At 45.3% G+C, this 27,971-nt stretch overlaps 1 protein-coding gene across 3 annotated transcripts; it reads left to right on the forward strand.

Moving 5' to 3' along the window:
* The first annotated feature begins 3,928 nt into the window (after positions 1–3,928).
* LOC119393585 (phospholipase A2-like) lies at positions 3,929–20,533 on the forward strand. 3 transcript variants are annotated; one of them, XM_037660696.2, is made up of 7 exons: positions 3,929–4,026; positions 4,978–5,137; positions 6,063–6,185; positions 7,274–7,446; positions 14,801–14,960; positions 17,081–17,126; positions 20,346–20,533. In XM_037660696.2, exons 2-7 carry the CDS (start codon positions 4,980–4,982, stop codon positions 20,382–20,384), a joined length of 699 nt encoding a protein of 232 aa, XP_037516624.1. In that variant the 5' UTR covers positions 3,929–4,026; positions 4,978–4,979; the 3' UTR covers positions 20,385–20,533. The 3 variants fall into 3 exon arrangements, with proteins under 3 accessions (XP_037516624.1, XP_037516623.1, XP_037516622.1); XM_037660694.2 differs by having other exon boundaries at positions 3,930–4,026; positions 17,081–17,230; XM_037660695.2 differs by lacking the exon at positions 17,081–17,126.
* The last annotated feature ends 7,438 nt before the right edge of the window (positions 20,534–27,971 follow it).

Raw genomic sequence — 27,971 nt, forward strand, 5'->3', positions numbered from 1 at the left:
TTTTCTGAAACCTGGAGCGATGATCGCGCTGTGTCGTCCACAGCAGGTGGCTTCACTGCAGGTGTGGAGGCGTGGGTACATATTAAAACACGGCGATGCGAAACTTCAACGTAGGCCGCATCCCACTTCGCCGGCCGCCAGATGCACAACACACAGACAAGCAGCGAGGTCTGCGTGGCGCACATCAATGACAATAACAAAGACATTCCGCTCGCCGCCATCTACTGTAGAACTCTCAATAACCCCTTCTACACATGCACACGGGTTCGTCAAACGTGCGTGTGTTCTCCATCATAACGGACAAGCATAAGCACTACATATCAGCTTACCGCGTCTGGTGTTGTTAATATCCATGTTGCTGTTGGCACCGTTACGCAACTGTAAACAACGGGTTATATAACATACGTTCGACTGTGCAACATATGTGTGTGCGTATACGATTTGCACATGTCTTTAAGCGTCATTTCGTAACGTTTCGCTCAATGCAAAAAAGTACGTCAAAGTCACCTTCCCGCCGCATGCTTCGCATGACATCGATTCTCCCGGTGCGTGGGATCCGCCCAATTTTTTTCTGTCGACTTTTCGCACTGCAAAATGAAGAAAAAAAATGCAGGTTGCAGGGGAAAAAGCATGGTTGATCCCTACCTCATAGGAATCGGTGTAACACGAAAGTTAACCGTGTCTTCACAGGAGTGTAGTTTATTGTACATTGATGTATGATAAATTACACAACGTATGTTGGTGTTTGGCAGCTATAGTACTATTTTACGGGGATGCACCGACGTTGACGCCTAGCGACACATCTCCATCCGGGCGGCGAACGCCAATGATGATAATTGAATCTTTGTGGTAGCCGAAGTAGTTAACATACACCTGGACTCGGCATATGCTGAATTCCGCGCAAAGATGCCATCAACAAGCACATAACACTGGTAGTCGATATGCACTCACTCAAAGGCATCGTAATTTGAGGCGAGAAACGCCAACGTTTGCGCTCCCCAACAAGAGGGTAACCTACGCCTGTGCTCATGCATGTACCACACATCGCTTCATGAACGCGAGAGCCAGAGTTCGTAGCTTGATCCGTGAACGCGGGAAGGCGCTCCGCCAGTTCCGCTTCCCGCTGCTCCGAAAACTGAAACTAAAGCTACATTCCGGGGTATTAGCTGAAACTACCGAAGGAGTCACTCTCGGGGCTTGTGAGTGCCATGATGAAGTACTTCAGTTCATCGATTCCAGACGGCGACACCACTCCCCGCGAACTAAGGTCAATGTGAAAGGGAGAAGGTGTGAGAGATACAAGGCGTGTTTGTGAAGCCATGTGCATGAGCGTCGGATGTGCAGTGGATAGAGAGCTCGACACATATCCTCGCGGACTGAGTGGTCGTCGGTTCGAGTCCCTGGTCGTCCTAATCTACGAAACTTTTTCTTCCGGTATTTCTTTGGCATCTGTATTTTACTGACGTATTTCTATGACAGAAATGAGTCAGTGAAGTCTTGGTGGGACCCGTCATAGAACAATTTCGTGTTAAAAAGAACTAACGTTTGCTTTCGCCATTCTGAAGCTTTAGAATTTCTATTCACGAGGCCGGATAAATAGGGCGGAACGTTAGAGGTAGACCAAATGACTTAATGTTGGGCCGGGATTACTATATCTGGTCAACACCACATAGATGGTGTTGATTTGATTTGATGTGACATATGCTGCTCACTAAACCCGCAGTGTTTTCTAAGGAATGGCACTGCTGCTGCAAAATATATATATATATATATATATATATATATATATATATATATATATATATATATATATATATATATATATATATATATATATATGGAAGCGAAGGCATACTTTAACGTCCAAAACTTAATTTACTCGCTATCACCGGAGATAACGAACCTTGCTGGCGGAACTAGAATATCATTTATTACATAGTCTCATGAAATGAGAACACGAAATTGTTTGGTTGGTTAGGTTGTAGCTACAGAGGGATGTTGCAGAGTGATTTTGCCGAGTTGTGTTATAAAGAATTAGGCAGCGCGAGAGGAGGAATTGTGTTTAGCTGATTTGGCACAATGAAAGTAGTGTCTGCGACAATCTACGCATTCTCTTCTATTTGAGGCTTCTGCGACCTTGCCTCCACTGACGTTGAAGGCCAACTGATACGGCGGACAAGGACGCGCCCCTTTGTATATGCTGAGTGGGTGGCTACGTGCTGCAGACGTCGGCGTTCTTACGCAGTACGCCATCTATCGCTATGCTAGCTATGCGCTTTGGTTCTTATCTTCTAGACGGGACTTCCCCTTCTGCTGCGGGGATCCACCCTCCTACGACTCCAGCCGGGTGCGCGTTTTCGGCAACCCAGCCACGAAACGCGGCCACCGCTGCAGGTGGTTGCCGCCGCACTTGTTGGCACCGGCGCCAGTTTCTGTGCGAGAGGTCACATGCTTCGCGGGCACGGCTTTTGCGGACGCCAGCTGTGCGCAAACTTTCGCCAATCTAGCCAAGCAATGCTTTCGCGTTATAAACATTTATGTGGTTGCCCATGGTTGCACGAGGCATAATAAATATGATCCACGTTCAGCTGTTCCTCTCGAGAAGCCAGTATTAGCGTAGCCGGTCTGCTAATTATATTGAAACCCGACTCACACGCATTACACGCACATGCGGTATGTTGCTGCGTTTAGTGAGAACATATGTTTAAGGTGTCCGCTGAGTGAATCTTATTAAAGCGCCGAATACTACGGAACGTTGGCACATTAACCTTCTGCGTACTCGTTTAAATTAATATTGATGGCTTAAACACCGCGCATTATCGCTCAATAAGCCCTGCCGCCATGTGAGCGCGAAAATGTTGTTCAACTACAGGTGCGTTACGATTTCATATCGTTGCCTCGAACTCTGTTCAGCTGCTGTATATTTTATAGGTTCATACCGAGGCAATTGACATTAGTTCCGTTACCGTGTGGCAGGAAACAAATAGACTGGCGTAGAGAATCGTATTGGTCGAGGCCGTTTGGTTTACTGTTCTTTTTTATTGGGTGTGGCTGGGGGGTTCAACATTGTTGCCTGGTGGCTTGAAGCAACAAGTATGTCAACAAGTAGTCACGATAGCCGTTGTGTAACCGGTGCACAAGTTCCCAAATTTTCCGCAAAATATGTATACTTCCGACATTGACGTAGCGATTACGGGGAAGTCGAGGAGCTCACTCCCCCCCCCTCCCCACCCCGAAATTTTTCAATCTTACCTGTGTATTATATGTACACGCACACATATGAAGTATGATTGAGTCTCCCCCTGCCCCCCTTCACCCCCCCCCCCCCCCCCTTGAACAATAATTCTGGCTACGCCGCTTGCTTCGTAGAGATGTTTTGGACATCTCAAGCAGCAGTGGTTGCTATTTTTGGTCTCTGTGCTTTCGCCTGCACGTACACTTATTGCGTTCCATTGACAACCGATCGGACCAAATGTACCGGAATATGTCGGCAGGTTAGGATCTCTACAGCTGCCCGAAGTAGAGTGCACTGTACTCTACTTTATTAGCAAGCAGTCCACCTAGTTGGCCAGATAACGACGAGCACAGGCTCGCCCAGTGATACGTCGGGCTCATATAACATCATGCTACGGCGTATTCTCGGACGCGTGCAATTATATCAGCGGCGATGTTTGTGCAATCGTCGTACTGCCGCTGGAGTACCTTGGAGAACGGCTTCTGTCATGCGTGCTGCCCGAAAGAACAAATGTCATTATATTGCGTCACTTTTACTTTTTTCCTGGTACGTATGGCATATGTCAGGACGTCAGCCGCTTCCGGAGTAATATAGTGAAGAACGAGAGAGAGGAGAAAATGCCCGCCTAAGCACGTGGCGTCCGGGAAGCTCCGAAGCTCACCCCTTTTGTGATTTTTTTGTTTGTTAGAAGGCAATATATGCGGGCGAATAGGTTTCTGTCCAGGAAGTTGCAGCTGCATTGGCTGTTGTCTGCACGAAACTACTGCTAGCGTAAAGCCAACGCCGGACAGGTCAGTTATCTGTACACTGTTTTCCACTTTAGAATGACTGCGTAAGACTTAGTTGTAAAATTTAAGCATTTTTATTTTCAAAGGTTCTTTAGACTCAGGTGAACAAGCGTACAAAAAAGAAGAAAGAGCTGGGAAAATGAGCTGATGTTACTGCTGCAGGAAAGTGACATCATTTTGGCGTCTGTTTCATGGCAATTGACTAAATGAGAATATCGTGCACGAGAAGTAATTGCGTAGATTTTTCATGCATATCGAACAATATATGTTAAGAAAAATTGTCTTTGTCGTTTTCCCAATCATTTTGCATAAGTAAGTTCAACACCGCAAAAGGGTTTGTGCAGTTTGGCTCAAAGTACGAGCATTATACAAATTTGACCTTCATACCGGAATTCGAATGAAATTTCCATGCAATGTAACGCAACGAAGCATATGATTTCACCTAGGGTTAAGCTTGACCCAAAATTGCATTGAACTTATTAGATGCAACGCACGGTCGTCTGTTGTTTCTTTGCACTGTTCATCAATGGCGCCACTGATACAATAGTTCCTGTAGGTTACGCATCTTCAGAAATGTGAGTGTTTGTAATATTTAATGAAACGGACGGAACACCTCGCATGCGATTTCATTGCACTTCAGTGTACAAGGTACTATTCTACGCAGCCAACTACACTCCGCGAAGGACAACAGGGCGACTTCAAACCTGAATGTTTCCGGGGTGGAACTTATACTAGTGTTAAATTGCGTAAAAACAAAATAAATTAATAAATGGAACAACCTCCTAAAGTAGAAATGAAAACAAAGAATTCATGGGCGTCCAAGTTTTCTCCAACTACACAGGCATCTTTCTGTGTTATCGTCTCAAACGGGATTCTCATGTGTTAACGCTTTTTTTCATGTTGCTTGTCATGACCAATTAATTAATTATTGCGCGATTGGTATCTTTCTTTCAGCTATGAAAGAGTCTTCATTATCGCTTCTGTTTTTTTACGTTTTCTATTGCGGTCTTGGAAACGAACATTGCGATGCAGCTCGAATATCAAAGCGCTCCGACGAACCTATGCAAAGTGTTTTGGATCTGTTCAATGTAACTGAGTCTGGCAAAAAAGACGCGTAAGTATTGAACATGTATTCCGGCACTGTAACACCATTCATTTAGTATTATTCTTTTTGAGAAGAAAAGCATGGGGTGAATAAAGCATGTACCTTGCTTGACCAGGTCATGGCCCAAATGTCATTGCGGGGATGTAATTACTGAGCAAGATTAAAAAAGGAAACATTGTAAATGAAATTGAATGTTAGAAGATACGGGCTCTGTGTTTTCAAGCGGCTCACGTTAACACTGATTTTATGTAACCGGTGGACGTGGTTAGTGAGTGAGAAACAGTTGTTCAAAGAAAAGCGAAGCCGATAAAGGACGCGTTGGCAGACCTATACTGGTATAATACACGAGCTCTAAACCAAATATTTTCCTTGTCACACTTAATAAATATGTCGAGTGGTACTCCGCTTACTCACCATTAAAACGATGTGTGGTGAATATTCAACAAAAAATGTTCACTGTTCACCAGCTTCCGTTTATATGCGCGTGAGACTTGTCCTGTTTTGCCGTTGTTGCAAGAAGCCCGGATATGCAGCATTCACGGCGCAGTATGTGCCTTACAGCATTCATGTCGCTATAGGTAAACTTGCATGCTGAGGCTTTCTGTCTTGCCTTTTTTTATATAAATATGTTGTAGACATTGTTGACTTGACTTTTTTAATCAGGGATATCGGACAATTGCACTTCAGTTTCGCATGCGCTGATAAGTGCTTTCTGAAGGTTGGAAAACTATAGAGAACACAAAAATTAGAAAAAGAAAATTGACATTGTTTCAGTGCGCACGACGATAGATGAGAAGTGCTAGCCTTTTCAAGAGGTTTAGGGCAAGGACAGAAATGCTGGCTTTGTTGCACCTGGTAGATGTTTCTTTTACATTAAGGTTTACTTTGGGTGATAGTGTATGGCTGTGTTTCTGTACTGATCAGTATTCTTCAGCTTTCAGTCAACGGTTCGTCCTCGCATTGTCACAGACGTCAACCTGGGCGGTCACCACCTAGCGGAGATATTCGAAGACACCAACTCTAGCGAAATTGTCAGCTGCAATCTCATCGGTAGCAAGTGAGTTACGTCGAAGGCACGACTGATTTCCGAAGTTGAAAGAAAAAAAGAAGTGATAATCGTATAGTCTTTCTGTGGTGCTCCACTGTTCTCCCTTTCTCTGGACGCGATTAAACTAACGGATTGTTCACATTAACATGAACAATAAATATTTCACATAAATGTTACCAATATAACAACGCAGAAGATCGGTCTCCGGTTGGTAGCTGGGAATAACAACCAGCTGAAATTTTTTGCAGAGGTGGGCGAATAGCGAACTTCGGGGGCTAATCGAAGACAAATTGGGTAGTGTAGGAAGAGATTGGAATCGAATATCGAATGCATTTAGAATAGTGAACAGCCGTTTTTACAGTTATTACAGTATGGCGTTCACATCTCAGTGTTCATAATTCACGCATTAGAAGCACAGCGGAGCATCAGGAACAAATTAGTAGGCAGCGGGGTCTGACTTCGATGAGCTACTTCAGCTCTTATTTGTGTGTGTGTGTGTGCGTGCGTGCGTGAGAGAGCGTGTGTGTGTGTGTGTTTGTGTGTGTGTGTGTGTGTGTGTGTGTGTGTGTGTGTGTGTGTGTGTGTGTGTGTGTGTGTGTGTGTGTGTGTGTGTGTGTGTGTGTGTGTGTGTGTGTGTGTGTGTGTGTGTGTGTGTGTGTGTGTGTTGCAATGTGACGCCCCCAGGGATGGAATACATCCCTGCGGATCCACCAGATTTGTACGTTTATTGGGTGCAGTTCCCAATCTGATATATTTGTGTACTATTCAAAAAAGATTCAAATTTACGAATGCTATGTGTTCGATTCAAAGAGTGAATCAAAGAACACAATATTCGATACGATATCTAAAATTTCCGAGCATTCTCACAAGTTCTCGTTTTTTTTGCAATAAGTTGCGGGTACGTAAATCGAAAAGGTTGTGGTCATTCTTAGTGAAATTTTACAAATACAACAGTGCAATAGGTACCAAAGAAAAATAAAAAAATAGCAACGTGAGCACCATTGCAAGACAGTGCCCGGAAGCTATTTAATTAGAGTACAATTATTAGATCGTCACCGTGAAAGCGTTCTTAGCGTTTCTGCTTCCTTTTTTGACAGGGAACTCATTGAAAATATCTTGGAGTCTATTCCATCTGAGAATGTTACAAACTTATCAATCGAAGAAATGGATCAGTTCATCGACAAGTGTGAGGACAGAGACACATCACAGGAAGGGTCTTCCCTTTTAGACAGTCTGGGCGATGCATTCCATAGCCTTGTCATCTTCCCAGGTGCGTATGGCTTGCACAAATAACCGCTACTGCTAAGCAGTTGGCATGCATAAAGCAAGGTATCGAGGTTCAATTTTCTCAACACCATATTTTGCTTTCGAGGTGCCCATTTCGTACTTTTCACCTCATATGGTAACTTAGCGGCTAATATGTCGTGCTGCTACGTAGCAGCATGACACATAACCCGACAATATAAGTTAGAGGTCGAAATGCACTTGCAAGGCCTCAAAGAATCGCACCACAATTTACGTTTGTGTTTCCGCTAATTATTGCTAGTGCACATAGAGTGATTGCCCGATTTCGCTGGCTATCATCACAAGATTTCAGGCTATCAGTGATAATTGTATAGATAAGGTAGTTGCGTGAGACACTCACAGTTTGTACACTTTCAGTATTCTGCTAAAAAAATCGCGAGGCCTGCGCCGAACACGCAGCACACTCCCAGCGAAAGCGGCCTTTCTAGAGCTTGTTTAAAACTCTCTTGGGGCAACTGATACCAGTACACTTGGAAGATACCCACTACGCCACAAATCAGAATTTTTGTGAAGTAAGGAAGCACCAATTATGCCATAAATTACAATTCTTTGAAGGTAGGGAAGCACCCCCTATACCGTTATTCGTCATTCTGCAGAGAAGTTGTCATTCCGTTGGAGAGTGCGCATCGTGGTCATGAGAGACCTCAACACAGCGAGGACTTGTAGGTTCTTGTCGTGGCAATCTGTGAACGATGAAGCACCTGCGGGGCATTCTGCATCGGCTCTTTATGAGTGCGCAGTGGTGGCAGTGAGAGCCACGCGACATCCGCCGCCGCTTGCAGAGTTCAATGCGCTCTGCAAGTTCTGGATTCCTTGGAGCCAGTCCTTGCAAGCCTTTTCTAACATCTCGCAGAGGAACCGATGTCAAATATTTCTCGGTTGTGACTGTCTGTGTGTGAGCGGTGAACACTGATGTGTGTGCGCGTATTACTTGTTCCCCATTTCCTCCTTGCTCTCTCTATTCTTTTTTCTCCCCTTCCCCCTCCCCCGTGTAGGGTAGCAAACCGGGTACAACCTGGTTAACCTCCCTGCCTTTCCTTCGCTTTTATCTCTCTCACTCTCTCTGCAGAGAAATGTGGTACCCGCTTTGTAATGGGTTGGACGCATTCAACGACCCACTCCTTGTAAAATTTGCTCTGTGTGACGCCTGGCTCTGATTTTACTCTTCTGCCACGCTGTATTACATATGCTAACGCGATTCCTGTAAGGCATTATGTGCACTTTGTGTTGTGGCTGATGCGTGACTCCTTTCGGAGAGTTCTGACTTGCCACGTATACGACTCTCTTTAAAGAGTCACGGTGACTCTCTTGGTGGATCAGAGTTGGCGCGCTCTAGGAGAGTACCCTGACCCTCTAGGAAGAGTGGAAGGACTCTTTTCCGATGAATCACATTACCACTTATGAGGGAGTCAGACGACTCTTGCCAGTAACACTCCTACGAGGCTCAAATGACACACAGCGAAGCGTTAAGCGACTCCACAACTATTTTAAGCCACTCAATAGACTCATGCCTTACTCTTGCGCTACTACTGTTGGAAATAGTGAAGCATTCATTTTAAGCAAGTCCAATAATACTTGCCGTTGTTCCCAGTGACTGCAAAAAAAGGATAGTTCAGTTTTCTCATTATTTTAATGAAACTCGTCAAAACAACACACTTTTTCCTGCAGAATAATCTAGAAAGTCAGAAAAGATGGTCTGTGATTTCCAATTAAGCAATTGAGGTATTCTTTATTTAAATGCTTGTATGAGTATAGCCAACTAAAATGTGTGACTGTGATGTGCATAGTGTCATATGCTGCAAAATAAACTGCAGAAATTGGCATTATATTTCCATATTCATTCCTTACAATTATGAATAAATAAAAAAGTGGTGACTGCTGGAGGTATCAGACTTGTGACTTGATATGTTGTCGCTCCTGTTCAGCGTGAGCAGCTATGAAAAATTGTATCTGAAAAGCAGAACGTAATATTCTGATGAGAAAACGGAATTGCAGTAGAGTTTGCAAAACCTACTCAATAAGTGATTTGCACGCACATAATGAACGCTCGCAACAAAACAACAAATGCAAACAGGCATGGTAAGGAACCAAGTTTTTTGCCGTTATCGTGTAAAACACACCTTGCATATAGTAGCTTTTTGTAACACGTCACTTGGCGACAAAACTTGCAGCACAAGATGACGTGAGCCTCTTTTAAACAACAAACGAAATTGGTTTAGGCTCCTGCGCGTGGGGGCCACTCACTTCTTTTCATACGTCGTGTTGTCCAATCAAAGGAAACGTAGGACCAACTGCCTCGCTGACAGGGCGAACGCCACTGTTGATTTTTCCATCACGAGTGGTGAGGCACCAGATCATAGCGACACCTTCGTTTCCCCGAGCGTGGCTGTGAACTGAAGTGAAGAGGCGGAAGAAGCGATCCGGGATTCTGGGAATAACCAACACACACATTGATTATTTGTATTTAAAACGACCCTATGTTGAACACACCGTTACTCTACACACACCTGACACGTGTGTTTCGTTTTAAATAATTGCGCAACGATAACAGACTTTCACTCAAAGAAAGGCGGGAACTTCGTTTAGCAATAGGCACTGGCTATGCACGCATGAAAGCACTTCTTTTCTGAGAAATCGCTTCACAATTTGCCTTCAGAATAAGCCCGACTTTGCGCCGGCATATTCCGACACCCAAGCGCATCCACCGGTAGTCAGAGGCTCGTCGTGAGCGGTTACTGAGCGCCTATTTTACAAACGTAAGCTATTCTTAAATAATCAGTTAAACACATGCGAGTACGAACGCCCGAACGACACCCAGCGCGCGCGCACGCTGTCTACGTCGAGATCAGACATGTCATATGCTGGAATTACTGTACATAGCTCCCACAGTCACGTTCACTCACTCGATTCTGTTATAACGTCAAAGGTCATCGCAGATGTAGGGAAACCAACGAAAACAGCAAACAGAAACGAAGGAAAAGAGAGCATGGTGACGGCCGCAACAACGCGCGCCGTCGAAAGTATCGAGCTTTCCAACTCCGCGTACGTGCTGGAAACATCGTACTATATCTGCATCTTAAAGTACCATTTTTAAGCCACCAAAAACCATTACACCTGGCACGTCTAAATGTTCTGTACACAGACTTTTTTTTTTCACGCTCGCACCCGCGGAAGCATGCTGCGCACTCAATGTCGATGGAAATGTTATTATGAATTAGGCTTAAGTGCATCTGAAAACGACATCTTGCAGCTTCTGCAATGGAAACAGAATGTGCGATTTGCATCGCTCATTTTATGGGAGCTTGTACAGCAACGCGCATAGCGTTGTCAACACGTTAAGTGGCAGTTTTATTTTGGCATCCGCAACGGCCCCTCGGACGCAGGATGCTGTTGGAAATGGCTGGCAGATAACTTCAGCAGAGATGCTGCAGACGCCCAGCTAAAGCTGTATGATTAGTACCTACGACAGCACTACACTCACCGTTAACAGGCGCACGTTGTCCGTGTCCGCAGCTCCATGAATATTCCGCCCTCCAAGCGTCACTTCGAGCACGGAGCCTGGCGTTACCGCCACCGAAGATGCGCATGTTCGCTCGTACACAAAACTACAAGACAGACAACTGATGCAACCCGCGCAACCAACGCAACGCATTCCAAAAGATCGAGGAGACTTTGAGAGGAGGTGGAGGCCCTAAAGTCCCTGAAACTTCGTAAAGTAGCGACATACGTGCATGAAAGCGCGCCTCCTCTCTTTTCTCCCTCCTCTGCCCTCTCCGAGGCTGACGCCGCGTCGGCATTGGCCAACTGCAGTCACGTGGGACCGCTCGGAGCGTTCGTTTGTTTACAGTCGCTTGCGACTGCCATCTTCGCTCTCGAAGCGCGGGCTCGCTGGTTCTCAGCGCATGTGTTTTATGGATACGCGCTTTCCATTCCGCGTGCGTTGTGCTCCGAGATACCTTGCACACAAGACCGACGTCACGGTTGGTTGCCATGGGCTTCTGCTGCGCTTTCGGATGCCGAAACAAATCAAGTGAAGGCAAAAAGCTGTTTATGATACCGTCCGGGAAGCGCAACGAGTTGCGAAGGAAGGCTTGGTTACACCGAATCGGAAGATAGAACTTTCGGCCGACGTTTTCGACGCGACTATGCGATGTAAGTTGCTATCCTCTCACTGTAAGTACTCGTCGAGGTTCGCGCAAATCGCTGCGTGCTATAACGCCGCAGACACGTCTCAGTTATTTGGGCAGTACGTCGCTTTTCCTCACACGTTTTATTGCTGCTTCTGCGGGGTCTGTACTAAGTGTTTTTTTTTTTTCGAAAATGTGATTGCGAAACTTCAGAGATTCGGTGCAGTTCTTTTGAAGAAACACAGTTACCGTGTGAAAGCTCACATTAGGTGTGGTACTCTCTGTTTTTGTTGCGTGCTCGTTTTCTTTCTGTTTTTTTTTTCCCGAAGCAAATAGCTTTCTCTGGCTCTTTGACGCCGACAGATCCGCCGGTGGACTTGCGATAAACGGTAGGTAGGCAAAGCGTGCGTGTCCAACCGAGTCGCAGGGTGCATTCATCGTTTAGGAACCTCACGTACACGTGTTATTTAGCGCGAAGGTTTACGTGCGTTTCGTGTGGAGGTTTATATCCGCGAGTGGCTTTCCGCCGCGGTGGAGCAGAGGTTGCGGTGCTCGGCTACTGATCCGAAGGTCGCGGTCGACCTCGGCGGTCACATTTCGACAGAGGCGAATAGCTTGAAGCCAGTGTGCCGTGCGATTTCAGTGTTCGTTAAAGAACATCAGATGGTCAAAATTTCCAGAGCCCTCCACTACGGCGTCTCTCATAATCATATCGTGGTAGTGGGACGTAAAACCCCAAATGATATTAATATCCGCGAGTGGAGCTCTCGCGAAGGAAACGTTTACGGTGGCAGGCTAGTTTATTCGTTCGCTTGCTCGTTCATTGAGGAGCGAGTATAGTTCGTATGTCAAGTACGTCTACGAGGCACACTTGCGCACTATGCTTGGTGCGTCTAATCTCTTAACGAATCACCAACTCTGTCTAAATGTATCGACTGGAAATGATGTACGCCTTCTGGCGCATTCTTCTTTCAATGAAGCTCCGAGCTGCTGCTTGCACTGACAGTCATTTTCTAAATAAATAATAGTCGCCACTCTTAATACAGCCAACACCCATTGCCCAAGTGTTTCTTCCACTCTAAAAACTGTCCGCACCTTTTGTGAAGTCTTCTTGCCCCTCACCAATAACCGTCCTCTGGCTAGTTTGCGCTTCCTTTCTTGAAAACTCGGCGCTCGGCACTTTCCTATCAAGGATGCTTTTTATTAACACGCACGTCATTCGTGACCTGAAAGTAGGGCGCGCCCGGCGATAATGCAAGGAAAGGCGCGCGAGATTGATAGTTATTGTTTCGGGACAGAAATACGCCCCATAGCACGCCCTTTTTGTGAGGTTGCTAAACAGTTAACAGAAAATAGCGAGCGCAGAGATTTGGTGAAAAAATTTTGTAGGAAAGAGACGCCTCAAATACGCCCTTTTGTATTGCAATGTACAGTGCTACATGATACAGGCACGTATAGCGGCGTTAACTATATTTACCCAACCGATACTTCGGAACGGCTACCTCTAGTGCGTACTGGCAGCCTCAGTGCGTCATTGGTATGCGCGGCGAATTCGCCTCGCGAGGACGACGTGTACAACGTATGGGTTTCAGAAGGCTTCATGTAGAGCGGGACATTAACGTTCAACATCACACATGTCCTTTACAAACCTGTCCTAACATCTCCTAAACGACATAAAATTAAAAAAAAAAAGATACAAAGGTCTAGACGGCTAGTGCGAATGCTTAAAGCGCGCCGCCTGGCAAGCGCGCGCTCCCTTTGCGAAGCGTCGTCTGCTACGCAAGAGCAAGGTAGGTGGCGCCATGCTCGAAAAGAGAGTGCGAAGGAGAGGAGAACGAGGAGGAACGCGAGCGGAGGAGGAAAGTGTCGCTACTTTACGAAGTTTCAGGGACTTTAGGAGGCCCGGCTCCATCGGCGAGGCGCCACAACGGCGCCGAACGGCAAACGTGCGATATGTACGGTGCCTTCATCACGGAAGCCAATCGAAACGCGCTTCACGAGAGTCCTGTGACTCCTTTAGAAACGCTAACTCTCTTTTGCTGCTTCTACCTTCCAAAAGTGGTCAGAGGGATATAAAGCAATTCCTTGCCCGACATGACGCCTGTATTATAGGACCTTTCTGCGAAGGCGCGTCAAGCCCCGGCCTAGCTCTGTGGTAGAATACTCAACTGTCGTGCAGAGGGCCCGGGTTCGAATCCCATCTGAGCGTGGATATGTCTTATTTCATTTTTTCTTTGCGGACACCGGCGGCGGCGGCGGCGGCGGCGGCGGCGGCGGACGACTACAGCGCCAAAATTGGCTCTTGTTGTGATCTCATAACAGTTTTCACTGTAAAATCTATTCCCTGCGGTTGGATTGGCCTTCTATATAGATTCAAGATAGGTAGGGATGGGCGAATAGTAAATTTGAGGTTCGAAGCGAATCCGAAGCGAATAGTTATTTGGTCGAATAATTTCGAATCAAACAGTTCGAATAGTACTCACCTCATATTTTTAATATTATTAAGAAAATTGGGGCATTTTCTTCATGACCCTTGCACAATATTTTTAAGAATTGGAACTAGGTATGAGTGAATGTCACTTTTTTGGTTTGAAATGAAGTGGAAGAAACCTTGAATGGGGGGTATCAAAATTTGAATAGCAGTAGGGTGTGAGTTATAAGTGGTACAATACGTTACAAGTTAAAAATTACTATACTTAGCGCATATAAGCCCATATAACACGCTGTTAAAATTTTAAAAATATGTACACTTAACCTTGAAGTGTGGCTTTGCGGCAGTGCAAATTTCTCCCGGCAGATTGGTTTCACGGTACAGCAAGTAATTGCTGCAATGAAACCACTTTTACGAGGGGTTATGTGCGGTCAAACATACATATATTCGTTCATTTAGAATGCTTCGAAATTTCGAATAATATAAATTCGTATCGAAGCGAATTCGAATACTCTAATATTCATTCGAATATTCGAAACGTCCGAATATTCGCTCATCCCTGAAGATAGGTTTTGCTGGGAATATCAGGAAATCTAATGCTTCCGGTTGAATTGGCCTTCAAGTTAGATTGTGCTGAGAATGTCGAGAAAATAGCAAAAGTTTTGTTTTTACTCTTTCATATGTGGCATACTGTGATGTTAGCGGTTTCTGAAGAAGCAAAAAAGAAAGCCTGTGAATAAAACAGAATTCTGAATACACAGGAACGAAGTGGTGCGGTCCCGGTGATGTGGCGAAAAATTACGACGATTTGGGAAAGGCCAGCGACACCGACCGATGCTGCCGTGAGCATGACCACTCTGAAGACAACATACCGGCATTTGGGACAAAGCACAACATCACGAATTACTTACCATACACAATGTGAGTCAGCTCATTTGATATCTATGTTTCCTTTTCATCGAAGTAATCAGCAGCATGAAAAATACCCGGCCAGAGCTTCCTTAACGGGAGTTATGGAAGGGCAATAGTTTTAGCTAACTAACTAACTAACTAACTAACTAACTAACTAACTAACTAACTAACTAACTAACTAACTAACTAACTAACTAACTAACTAACTAACTAACTAACTAACTAACTAACTAACTAACTAACTAACTAACTAACTAACTAACTAACTGACTGACTGACTGACTAACTAACTAACTAACTAACTAACTAACAACTAACTAACTAACTGACTAACTAACTAACTAACTAACTAACTAACTAACTAACTAACTAACTAACTAACTAACTAACTAACTGACTGACTGACTGACTGACTGACTAACTAACTAACTAACTAACTGACTGACTAACTAACTAACTAACTAACTAACTAACTAACTAACTAACCAGCTAACTAACTGACTGACTGACTGACTAACTAACTAACTAACTAACTAACTAACTAACTAACTAACTAACTAACTAACTAACTAACTAACTAACTAACTAACTGACTGACTGACTGACTACTAACTAACTAACTAACTAACTAACTAACTAACTAACCAGCTAACTAACTGACTGACTGACTAACTAACTAACTAACTAACTAACTAACTAACTAACTAACTAACTAACTAACTAACTAACTAACTAACTAACTAACTGACTGACTGACTGACTGACTGACTGACTAACTAACTAACTAACTAACTAACTAGCTAACTAACTAACTAACTGACTAACTAACTAACTAACTAACTAACTAACTGACTAACTAACTAACTAACTAACTAACTAACTGACTGACTGACTGACTGACTAACTAACTGACTAACTAACTAACTAACTAACTAACTAACTAACTAAATAACTAACTAACTAACTGACTGACTGACTGACTGACTAACTAACTAACTAACTAACTAACTAACTAACTAACTAACTAACTAACTAACTAACTAACTGACTGGCTAACTAACTAACTAACTAACTGACTAACTAACTAACTAACTAACTAACTAACTAACTAACTAACTAACTGACTGACTGACTGACTGACTGACTGACTGACTGACTGACTGACTAACTAACTAACTAACTAACTAACTAACTAACTAACTAACTAACTAACTCAGCCTAACTTTCTTTGGGAAGCGCGCACTGTCCAATGAATAGAACGTTAATACCAATCATAGCAGTAAGCAAACTGAATGAGCGAATGGCCTGGTGTGTCTGTTTATTGACTTTGTAGTGCAGCGCCTTCTCAGGCCACAAAGACGTCATGTACTTAAATAATTCACAGTGTATGTTCTTCGTCGGTCACGCCGCAAATGATATAGAACAAACTAGTCTCAGTACTTCCAACAGATTAAGAGAAGCACATGACTAAGTCCCTTCAATACAGCTTCGAATGCATGCGGCTTAATATGCTGGACGAATACATTATACATGATAAAGGAGGTAACAAGTGACTTGGAGCAGCCTAGAAAATAATTTGCGACAGGTTCTAGTAAGGTAGGCAGTTGTGAAAACAGTTGTGACGCTCACTAGGAAGGCTCTATTGAAAATGAGCTGCTTGGGCCTATAAGACGGAATCACATTTAGAATATGGTGATATAGGTATCTGAAAAAGAAAAAAGAGAAAAGAACACAGGAAAGTAGGCGATTGTCAGGTGCCACTGGCGCCAATAAACGGCGGCCTGTGAAGCATGCGGGTGGGATGCTTAGAACTCGCGCAATTCCAGTATGACAGCAACAACTCTTCTCTCCTTCCGTCCAAAAGTTTTCTTTCACTTTTGTAGTTTCAAAACGAGGAAGACACACGTGTTTGAGAATCCAAACTCCGCTGAAGCGTCTACTCACGGATATTATTTGCTAATATCAGCCTCTGTTCCGGAATTATTGCAATAGCATGTAGTGCGCCGGAAATAAATAAATAAATAAATAAATAAATAAATAAATAAATAAATAAATAAATAAATAAATAAATAAATAAATAAATAAATAAATTATTACAAACATAACAAATATTATAACTACCATTTCAGGACCGAGTGCACTTACGACAAGAAATTTTTCAGCTGCCTACAAAACGTGAGCAACCTGGCTTCCGTGACAGTGGGAGTCTTGTTTTTCGACGTGCTGAAAACGAAGTGCTTCGAGTATGGCTATCCGACCGAGTGCGCAGAATACAACTAGTAAGACCCCTCTGTACTTATTTTGTGAGAGTGACAGGCGTGCGCGGGGTTCTCCATAAATGGGGGGAGGGGGTGATTTCATCTACCTCCCTCCCTTCCCCCGACCTATGAAACACAGCGGAGCGGCAATAAAAGAAAAGAAGCGTCGCGTTGTGTTGGATGCAAAAATGAACGTTTTGGTGTGAATTACACAGTTCTTGGAACACAACATCAGTGGTCCTCGGCGCCATTATCGTCCAAAGCCTCCATGGTCATCTAAGCCTGGACCTTAATTTGTGACGGTATAGGACTGACTGAGTAAAGGCATGGGACGGCCTTGACAACCCCCCTCCCTTTATATGATAGGGGGGGGGGGGGGCTCCTCCCCCCTGTGCACACGCCTGTAGTTACAGTTCCTCAATTGATGAAGTTAATTACGCCAGTTATGTTAGTTAATTACATGACCATAATCAAAGACACATATAGTTAATTCTGAGTTAATTCAGGAAAGTGACATCAGTTAGGTCGTGTAGGGTCAGGGCAGCGCCTCCTCTATTTTTCTGTGCCTGGGCGAAGGAGCGGAGCGCAATGGGAACCGACCGTCGGCGTTAGTGCGGCGTGTAGCCGCCGGGCGCCGCCACCGTAGTAGACAAGCTGTCGCGTCGTCGCTCGCGGAAACGAATGCCGTGGCTGCATTCGAAGCTGCTGTATGGTTCAGTTTTCGGCTGTATTCGCGTTGTTTAAAGTATAATGAAAACTTGTAAACTGGAATCATGAAGCACTTGTCGTTCTGGGCAACCAGCCAATTTCGAAGGCACGTGTCTTTCGCGGCTATTTGATCGAGACGCACGCGCGTCGTCTGCTAGCCCGATACCAGAGAGCGCATGCCAGTGATGCGCGGAAAATTGTTTTGTCGCCGTTACGTTCGCTTGACTGAGAGTCGGTTTCTGACTGTCTGAAAATAGATTTTCGAAAGCAGCATTTGTCAAGAGCTAATACTAAAAGGTTGGACGCTTAAAATTCCCCGATGCGTGCTACCGTCTACTGGTGTAGCACACTATACGCAATCCTGGAGTTCATGCGCTAAATAGTATGAAATGTCACTAAACTGCTTCCAGGGATATACGTGATCGCCCGTTCCTTTCGTAAAGCTTTTGAGAATTACATTTGTCGCCACCGGGAGAAAGCAACAAATGATGCCAGAAATAGAGGAGCTATGCCAAGTGATTCTACCATTTCAGAGCTTAAGCCAGTTGAATCGTGGTGGTACGAAAAACAAACAAAAACAGCTACATACAGCTACAGACCAATTATCCCGCCTAATTACTGCAAGCCACCTCTACCGAACACCAGCGACAGCTGGAATTTCATGGAACGACGGCTGAACAGTGTATTAAGGCGCAAGCCTTGGATGCCTCATCAAACGCGAAAATTGACCGTCGCCGGCGTCAGCACGAGTGATGCAAAAAATATTTACGTGATGACGTCATCATATGACGTCATAGATCATAATATTTTGACATCATCGTGACGTCACCTTACGTGACATCGTCATATCACATCTTCGCTTCGTCAAAATGGGCCAATCACGGAGGCAGTGCACGACTCCGCTGATGTGCAGAAAGCTTGCACTGCCTCCGATCCTTGCGGCTGTTAGAAAACCACGTTAGGCGCAGAAATATCTCGGAGGGAGGCAGGGAATGTTCAATACATTGACTGAAAGAAAGAGAGAGATGGCTTTCGCCCTTCAGTCGTCTTAGATGAATGTATAAGGTACTCTGTGAAATTTTTTTTTGTGTATTAATAAAGGGAAATAAAAAAGACATCGTGATTTCTTTCAGTTCCATTTGCAGAGTGGAACACAACAGTATGACATACTAAGGCATTGGGAAGGTTGCAATAGCCTTAAATAGAAAATAAAACGCGAATACTATCAAACTCGAGTGCAAGTATCGAACCGGCAGCACGGACTAACCGACTGCCTGCGGAATACGCACAGCGGGGATGGAAAGACACGCGAACACGCGGCATCTGCATTCTTTGCTGTTTCGCATTTATTTTCAAGTGGTTATAGCCTGGATGATTGATGAAAAGACGACGTCGTCCATGACACAATAAAATACCATCTAGCATCTTTTTATTGCCACCACGGTTAGAGCGTGATGAAAACAGCGCGCCGCTATGTTCGCGTTTCTTTCCATCCCCCTGTACCTGTGAAAGCCTGCAACAAGCACAAATTCAATTAAACTCGGATGCATACACGAATTCGTGAGCTTCGTGATACGCGCGGCCGTTCAGCGCCAGCTTCCCGTAGTCTTAGTGAGCCTCGATGTGTGCGCCCCAAAATGCGCAACAAAACGCGCATCAAGGCACCCTACGTAGTCTACTTGCACAGCGCCACCACGCGGCAGCGGCGAGCGGACGCGGAGCGCGCACGCGACGGCCCGAGGAGAGCGTTCGCCCAGGCACTGAAAAATAGAGGAGGCGCTGGTCAGGGTTATACGGTCGGTTAGGTTTAGTTTCACACTTTACATCAGGTCAACTACCAGGACTGCTACGTTGCTGCAACCTATGTTTGAGTAACTTCAGTCAATTGTGCAGTCACAGTGTATTCTCGTAAACATTTATTTTTCTATTCATATTTCTTGAACGCATCTTCACTAGTGGTCTAGCGCAGCGAAGAAATATGTTTTTCATGGGATTTCACCATTCTTACGGTGCGCACGGCGCAGTCATAACGGAATAAGGGAACAACGGCAAAAATGAAACATAATTCAGAAAATGCCGGCTTTTATCTTGTTTAGTCGTTTCATTCGTAATGTCATTTGTGCCGTTTATTAAACTCGTGCACAGCAGATTAACAATAAAATGTAATTACCAGAATGCTATCATATCGTTGAAATGTTGTGTGTGCAGACCTCGCAATGTGATATATATATATATATATATATATATATATATATATATATATATATATATATATATATATATATATATATATGTCGCAACCAAAAACACTGGCACTGACAATTATCTCTACAACGACTTGAGCGGTGTCGCGCATCAACACACGTTTTTTACGTCACTAGCTCACTCCCTCAGTTGACGCTATGCAAATTGTTCTTTTTTTTTTCAGCTGGCGCCTTCTTTTACTGGACAATCCTTGCGTAGATGAAGAGCCGGACACGTCTAAACCGAAGGAGTGGCACATCGAGAGTCCACCAAACTTTTTAGAGACATACATCGAAAAAAAGCGGGACGAAAAACGTAAGGAATCTTCGGAATCAGAGGAAAATGAAGTTTAATTCTCAACGGAGCAAACGTTCGGGGCCTCATTAAACGATGACGAATTTAGCTGCTGTTCAATGTAACCAGAGTGCGTAACTCTGTGATGACCTAAAATATTTCTGTCGATAGACAAAAGAATGCCTTTTACGCAAGATATTGACAGCACGAAAAATAGACGAAGGACGAAGCGAGAGGACACAGAGGACACACCTTATCTGGTTTTGCACTGCCTCCGTGATCGGCCCGCATTTGACCAAGCGACCATGTCATGGGATAACGTCAACACGTGACGTCACATTATGCGACGTCATAGCTGCGTCATAGTGACGTCACATTTGCTGGCGATCTGTGACGTCATGATGACGTCCTACGGTGACGTCATAACGTCATGATTCTTTGCAGCACTCGTGTTGCAGCCGCCGACGTCGACGGTCAATTTTCTCGTTTGATGAGGCATTGCAGGCTTTCGCCTTAATAACGCCTTTACGATTAATAGCCTGGTAACTTTAGTCAACATAACAATATTTGCCATGGTTACAGGCGTCACTCTCGTATGTTGAATGCCGCCATTGTTTCATATTATATCGAGAGCAATGAAATGTGTAGCAGGGGCTGCAGAAAGTGGCACCACGCGCGTGTCCTGTCTGCGGAAGATATCTTGCGCTTGTTTAATAAAGCCGCGCTGGCACGTTCCCGCGCGAGATCATTAAAAATTCCGCGTCCTTCTAACAAGGCCCGCTAGTTTAAGTGTGTTTTTGGACGTTTAGCGAAATGCCGCGCTGGGCGCCGTTGATCTTGAGTGAAGAAAGAGCTTCATTGATATCGCCGCGCGCAGCAGAAAGGCCCGAATTTAGCATATTCATTAGACGCGCGTGTCGGTTTGGTATGTTAATAAGCAGTTTAATTAGTGCGCTGCGCAACATAGAAAGTAAGGGCACGTGTTCCGATGAAGAGGCCTCCACACTGCTTGGTAAAGGACTAGCAACAGCAACAAAGTTCACGATGCAAAACAGAGAAAGTAAGCTGAAAATAATAATAAGGGGCTGATTCGGTGGAGACAGTGTTGCCCTAGCGCTGCCAGCGGCACGTTCAAGCGACGCGTGCCGAAAACAAAGAAGGAAAACGAGACACAATGAGAGAGGAAAACAAGAAGGCGTGGAAAAAGCATCCGCAATATTTATCGCGGTGCGCAGGCGCGAAACAAGATCTTCGCGCATCAACTAAAGCCCATCGTAGCGGCGTCAGCGTCTTCGGACACCGTTATTAATTAGGCGACGCTGGCGCCTGCACCGCGAAGCCACTCGCACAAGGACGAAGGCTCTCGTCCTTCCTTAGCTTTCAACAAGCGACCGTTGCTTGTTCATCGCGCACGCAAGCATGCTTGGACGGTTCTGGAGAGAAATGCAGAAGCAGAGAGAAAGCAACAAGAAGCCTCGCATTACAAGAGATGGGTCCTAGCAAAGGCGGGAGGTTGACTCGCTGACAGCCCGCGTGTGTGCCTCGAAATGCCGTGAGGGTTACTTGATATTTCACGACAAGAAGTTAATATTTCTTTTCGAGGAACACAGCTTCTACCGCTCGACTTGCGGTGACGTGAAAACAGCAAGTATCAGGTGCGCAATAAGTGTGCTTCCGTCTCTCGCACGACGGCCTTGCACGCCGTATGCCACTTACCGTTGCAGACACGTAATAAACGCTCAGGCCTAGAATTTGCCAGGATTCGATTGCGTTAGAAATGAAATTCGTGCATGCCTTTTTTCTTAACATGAAGGTGTTTTATGCCGGGGTACACCAAGACTTCAGTGACGTATTTCCGTCACGGAAATGACGTGGAAAAAATTTACACGATCAGATGGCAAAGAAAAACAGTTCCATCAACGGGCATCGAACCAACGACCGCTCGATCCGCAACAAGAGATGCCGGGCACGCTATCCACTGCACTATAGAGGCTTTACAAACGCCTTTTATATCTACCACTCTCCCGGTTGGGGACTGGTGTTGCCCTCTGGGAGCGGTAAAGTAAAGCAATTCCTCAATACTGTGGCCTCCGCGATTGACACCTGCAACGCGTTACACGTCCGTCCCATTCGGCGCATTTTCAGTAGAAGTTCAACTTTGTCAATGCCTTAACACACCGCGAGGAGGCGATCTTAGCCCAAGCGTCGTAAAAGCGTCGGCCTCGCTCAGAGCATCACGCTAATCCAAACGAAAAATATCTCTGCGACGCGCGCCTGCCTCACCTGGCTGTTACACCGCGTTCCCCGCTCACGCGCTCGCCCCGAGACAAATCGCGCCTGGTGATGGGGGGGGGGGGGGGGGGGCACGACGCGCTTTGCGTTTCCCTCTAGTCCGGCCGTGGTGTTCAATCACATTTTAACATGCCGCTGGATGGCGACCAAGTTCTGCGTCCAATATGCGACGCTCTTCTGGCTATCACACCTCGTTCTCTGATTACGCTTTCACCGTTAAGTACTACACCTACCACAAGGGTTTGTTTAATCATTTAACATGGACGTTAGTCGTTGAGATGGAGGTGTATACCATCAATAACCAAAGTGGGTGCATCCACGTTAAACGGTGCTATAGCTGCCAGACATCAATATGCATTGTGTAAATTATCTTATATCAATGTACAGGAAAATTTCAGTTACTTCTGTAAGGGCACGCTTTACTTTCGTGTTATTCCGATTCCTATGACGGAGGGATCAACCATTTTTTTCTGGATATCTTCAACATGACTGTAAGCTTATATTCAACAGATAAAAATATTGTTTGATGGAATAGTAGCTACGGAAGACATGTTCATGACAGCTACGCAACAACTGACACCACAGCATATTTACGCCTTACATTCACAGTGTACCCAAATGCATTCCAACGGTTCGGGATATAGTGATTCCTATGCTTCACGATTCGCCTTACAATATTCAACGTTACAGCGAGTATTCCCGTTTTCCTGAGTGATATTTTTTACCGCATGTCAAAGGACAGTTTTTCTATTCTATGCGCGTTTCCCTTCATAGCAGGATCATAAAATGCGCAAAAAAAGGGTTATTTTCAGCGATTCGCCAGCAGCTCTAGCATCACTAAAAAGCGTAGGCATAGCTTAGTCTAGCGCAACTCTGTGCAACAAAAGGCTCAATTAACACACAAAAGCAAGCACAATGAACCACGTTATCATAGCATTTCAAGTGATATGAGGACAAGGCAATATTCCTGGAAGCACTGCACCGGATGCAGCTGCGAATCGGTCGTATAAAGACGCAGAAAAAAGAATTAATCCTCTTCTTTCACGCAGCTAAATCCGTCTACTTCTGAAACAGAGATTCTGTTACCACAGCAAAAACAAACAATCGAAGAGTTCGGGGTTATTTTTTGCAGAACGTTTAACAAAACTACCTATTCCTCGAATCAGAGCGAGAACAGAAGATGTGTAGCATTGCTCTACCACGTGTGCAATGGCAGATCGCTTACGTGGTTCCTTATAAAAGCGGCGTACCAAGGTGGTGGCTTGAGAAATTCAATACCCCACACCCTCCCGAAATCTTTACATACCACAGTGTATGTATATGTACAATCACACGTAGAAACACACACCAATGTACATAAAAATAGGGTGAACCCCTCCCACCCCCTCGCGCCACCCAGCTACAGAAAAAAACTTTCTGGCTATGCCCCTGCCTATGTACAAGTTAAGTGGGCCCCCATGCGGCAGTGTTATTGTAGATACCGTGACGGAGATGTGAGCTACCACCTGCTAGAGAGCGCAGCGCACGAAACTGCACGCAATACATTGAGAGCAAATATTGCTGTTGGTACAAATAGTATATTAGGGGAATATTAAACTTTAGCGTGTTCCGAAAATTCACGAATTGGTACATATTTAAGCTGGGGACGTTGTAAAGAAGTTATGTGTAAACATCACGTAGTGAGGGTCTTAAAGGTAGTTTTCATTTTATATCCACTGGTGTACTGCGATATGAATTATATGAAGACTGTAGGTGGGTTTTTGACGTCGCCGTCACCGTCATGTACCGTACAAATATATATATGTAACTAGCAGACTCAAAGAAAGATAAACCAGGAGAAAAAAAATCACGCCATATCTACGAAGTGAATGATGATTGAGGAGCTGGCTCGGAGATAATCGGGTAAACCGTGAATGCTCTGTACAACTCCTCTACTGTCATATAAAGACGTCACACGTTGTTATAGTAGCGATTGTGGTCATGTTGTTGTCGAACCACAAGCGATCGCGGACCTTGCAGCTGTAGCCGAACGTGTGGTCGAGGAAATCGCGCATGAAGCGCGCGTCGGCGCCACCAACTTAAGGTAGCGACCACTTTCGGCGCTTGGCCGCTGCATCCCGCGCCCGTAGCTCTTCGAAGTTCTGTTGCCGCCGCTTCCGCGCTGCTTCGGCTTCGCGGGCTTGTATCTCGGGGTCCGCACGACGTTGACGTCTCTCTGCGGCCTCGCGAGCTCTCGCCGCAGAGTCTTGGCGTGGAGCCCGCAATGCTGCTGCCTTGCGAGCTCTCCGCTCCGCCACCTTGTCTTCTTCGCTCATGTTATTAGTATCGAAGCGCACTGTTGGATTGGAGCGAGCGCCGCATGCTACAGTTGGCTATGCTATATGTGGTTTTGCCTGCGTTATTATCATCATCAAGGCTCTCGAAGAACAAGAGGAAGAAGACTTCTCTTTCGCGCGACCGTGCGCATGCTACAGTTGGCTATGCTATATGTGGTTTTGCTTGCGTCAATATCATCAAGACGCTCGAAGAAGAAGAGGGAGAAGACTTCTCTGTCGCGCGAGCGTGCGCATGTTACTGTTGGCTATGCTATATGTGGTTTGCCTGCGTTAACATCATCATCAAGGCGCTCGAAGAACAAGAGGAAGAAGACTTCTCTTTTGCGCGAGCTGCATCTGTAGCGGTTGCCTCTAGAACTAAGGTTGCGCTTACGGCGCGGGATTTTGCCCCAGCTTAAGAACCTGGCGAGCCAGCTCCTGAAATTTGCAAAGCGCGCACCGGGCGGGGATTCGACCCCTCGCTCCGCAGAGCGCCGCGTTAGATAACTCGGTCACGCACCATACGTCCTCCAGCTTACTAACGGCGAGCTAGTTATATGCACCATTTACCGCTGGAGGAATGCAGAGGTCAGAGGTGCGCCAGCGCAAAGGGCACGCTTTAAATAGGGTGCCTTGATGCCGGCGCGCTAGCTGTAAAGGTCGTCGCCCCGCTCGTGTTTCGTAGGAGTTGGGATGCGCGCGTCTGACTTGTACTTTGCCCTACAGAGCGTGGTCGCCCGTGCTGGCGCGCTTACCTCGTGAGGGGGAGGGTTTGTAGGCCTTGTGCTTTCAGCGCAAGAGAGAGAGAACGCGAGAAGAGGAAAGGCAGGGAGGTTAACCAGACGAACGTCCGGTGTGCTACCCTTCACTGGGGATAAGGGAATGGGGAATAGAAAGAGGAAGAGAGGGAGAGAGGAAGAGCACTGCACGTTCAAAAGGGTGAGATCAGTCGCTGAGGCTGGAGCTTCTCTGACCTACATGGGCTCAGCGCTCTGACATTCCATTGGGCTATCGAGGCATTTGAGAGGGCTGTGGGCGAGCCGTGATGATTACTGAAGCGCTGAAAATACTGGATCGAGAATCTCCAGCAGTTGCAGGGCAGTTTGGGCTGTCGGAGTGTTTAGCTTATTAAACAGCATGAGTATGATGTCCAGAAGAGAGCGAAGCATCGCAGCAATGCAAAGTTTGCGTTCAAGCTATACGCCGCATGAAGGTCACTTCGCTTTCTACAGCGGCCGCGTTTGCGAAAGGAGGGAACTGATATAGCTAGAAGAACCAAAGTAGGGTCTAGTTGGTTGTGCACAGTACACACTTGCAGCATGCTGCTCAAACACAAAGAAGTAACAACTGTGACAGTTGCTAGTTCGCGCTCGTCCTGTGTATACCCGTGCGTTCTTTTCGTGCACCCTTCATTGTGTTTGAGCAGCGCAGGGCAAGTGCCGAGCTGGGACAGTTGTTAGTTCGCGCCTGTCCTGTGTGTGTGCTTTTCGTGCGTCCTTTGTGCTTGAGCAGTGCGTTGCAAATTTCGAGCTGCTTGCCGTTCTTCGTGTGACATTCCAATTTTTTGTTATCACATTCACTGCTTCACCCTTGCGGCGAAACTCACTTTTTTTCTGAACTAGCTCACAGAACTCTGTGTTAATTTTACTTACTTATCATTGTATGAACATACAGTTGTATTTTGTATTGTGTTGTACATCAGTAGTGTGCCACACTGTGTGCGCCATATTTCGGGACAACGCCCTTTTTAGCTGAAGAACGAGGGGTAGCAAGTTCCACGTAAAGGCACCAACCAAAGAAGAGTAAAGAAAGAGAGAAAGAGAGGGGAACACACACGCACACACACAACTTCACAGCGCAGAGCGGCAGTCTTGTGCGGTATGCGGCATCATTAAGAGTCTACAGCCGCTTGTGTAAGTCCGTATCTAAAAAGAAACAAGTTATTCATTAAGATACAAGATTTCTTTCGTGTGTGGTTAAGTCTTTTAGTTTTTTTTTTTTTTTTGCTGGGCCGTTTTCTTAAGAATATATTATTACTCGCTTCGGATACTGAACATTCGGGCTTTCTAGAGTAATGCGTCGACATCTCTGCGCATTGTCTCGAACGTCGCCTGCGCAATCTCAATATGTTTTAGACCACTTGCTATAGGCCCGGATAAAAAAAAAGAAAAGCGTACTGAGATGTTGGCATTGCATTCCTCTGGAAATATTTTTGTTTCACATGCTGTACACGCATAACTAACTTCTACCTGAAAAATTTTTTATTCATTCTGCTTCTCAATTTCCTAAGACCTCAAAAGGGACCTCACGGAAAGTGACCGCATTCACATTATAGACATTATAAAGCAGCTTAAAAGCAATGTTTGGTCCGAATGACGAACGTAATTTCACAAACGGCCAGAACCGGTGTCTCTTGCGCTTGTTTTCCAAGAGATACGAGGAGATTGAGGCAAGTCATTTAGAGTTAAATATGCAGAATACTGGAATATGGCCGTACGGAGACAAATGCAAGATGAACTCCCTTTTGCGCTAGAATAAGAATGGATGTTAAAGGTCTCGAAGTAAAATAGGCGAATGAAGAGCTTAGCAATAACGATACCTACATAATGACCACGATACTGTGATCCTGATTGCAAACTGAATTAATTATCTGATGTAATTTAGGCCGGCTAGCTCCACCGCTTTATTAGCCTGTGCCGTCTAGGCTGCTTGTCGAGTTCTGTCAGCGCAGCCTTTCGTTAGTTTGCCTTTACTGGCGCTTAACTGTTCCCTTCAATATGCTCTATTAACATACAGAGATATGGTTTATTACGCTACTTACTTTTATATTGATTAGAAGGAAGTCTTCTTTCGATGTGAGGGCAATAAGTCTGGCAAGTTAGTTTTCTACGCTTTGTTTAAGAGAGTCG

This window comes from Rhipicephalus sanguineus, chromosome 5, assembly GCF_013339695.2.
Source record: "Rhipicephalus sanguineus isolate Rsan-2018 chromosome 5, BIME_Rsan_1.4, whole genome shotgun sequence".
Lineage (NCBI taxonomy): Eukaryota > Metazoa > Arthropoda > Arachnida > Ixodida > Ixodidae > Rhipicephalus > Rhipicephalus sanguineus.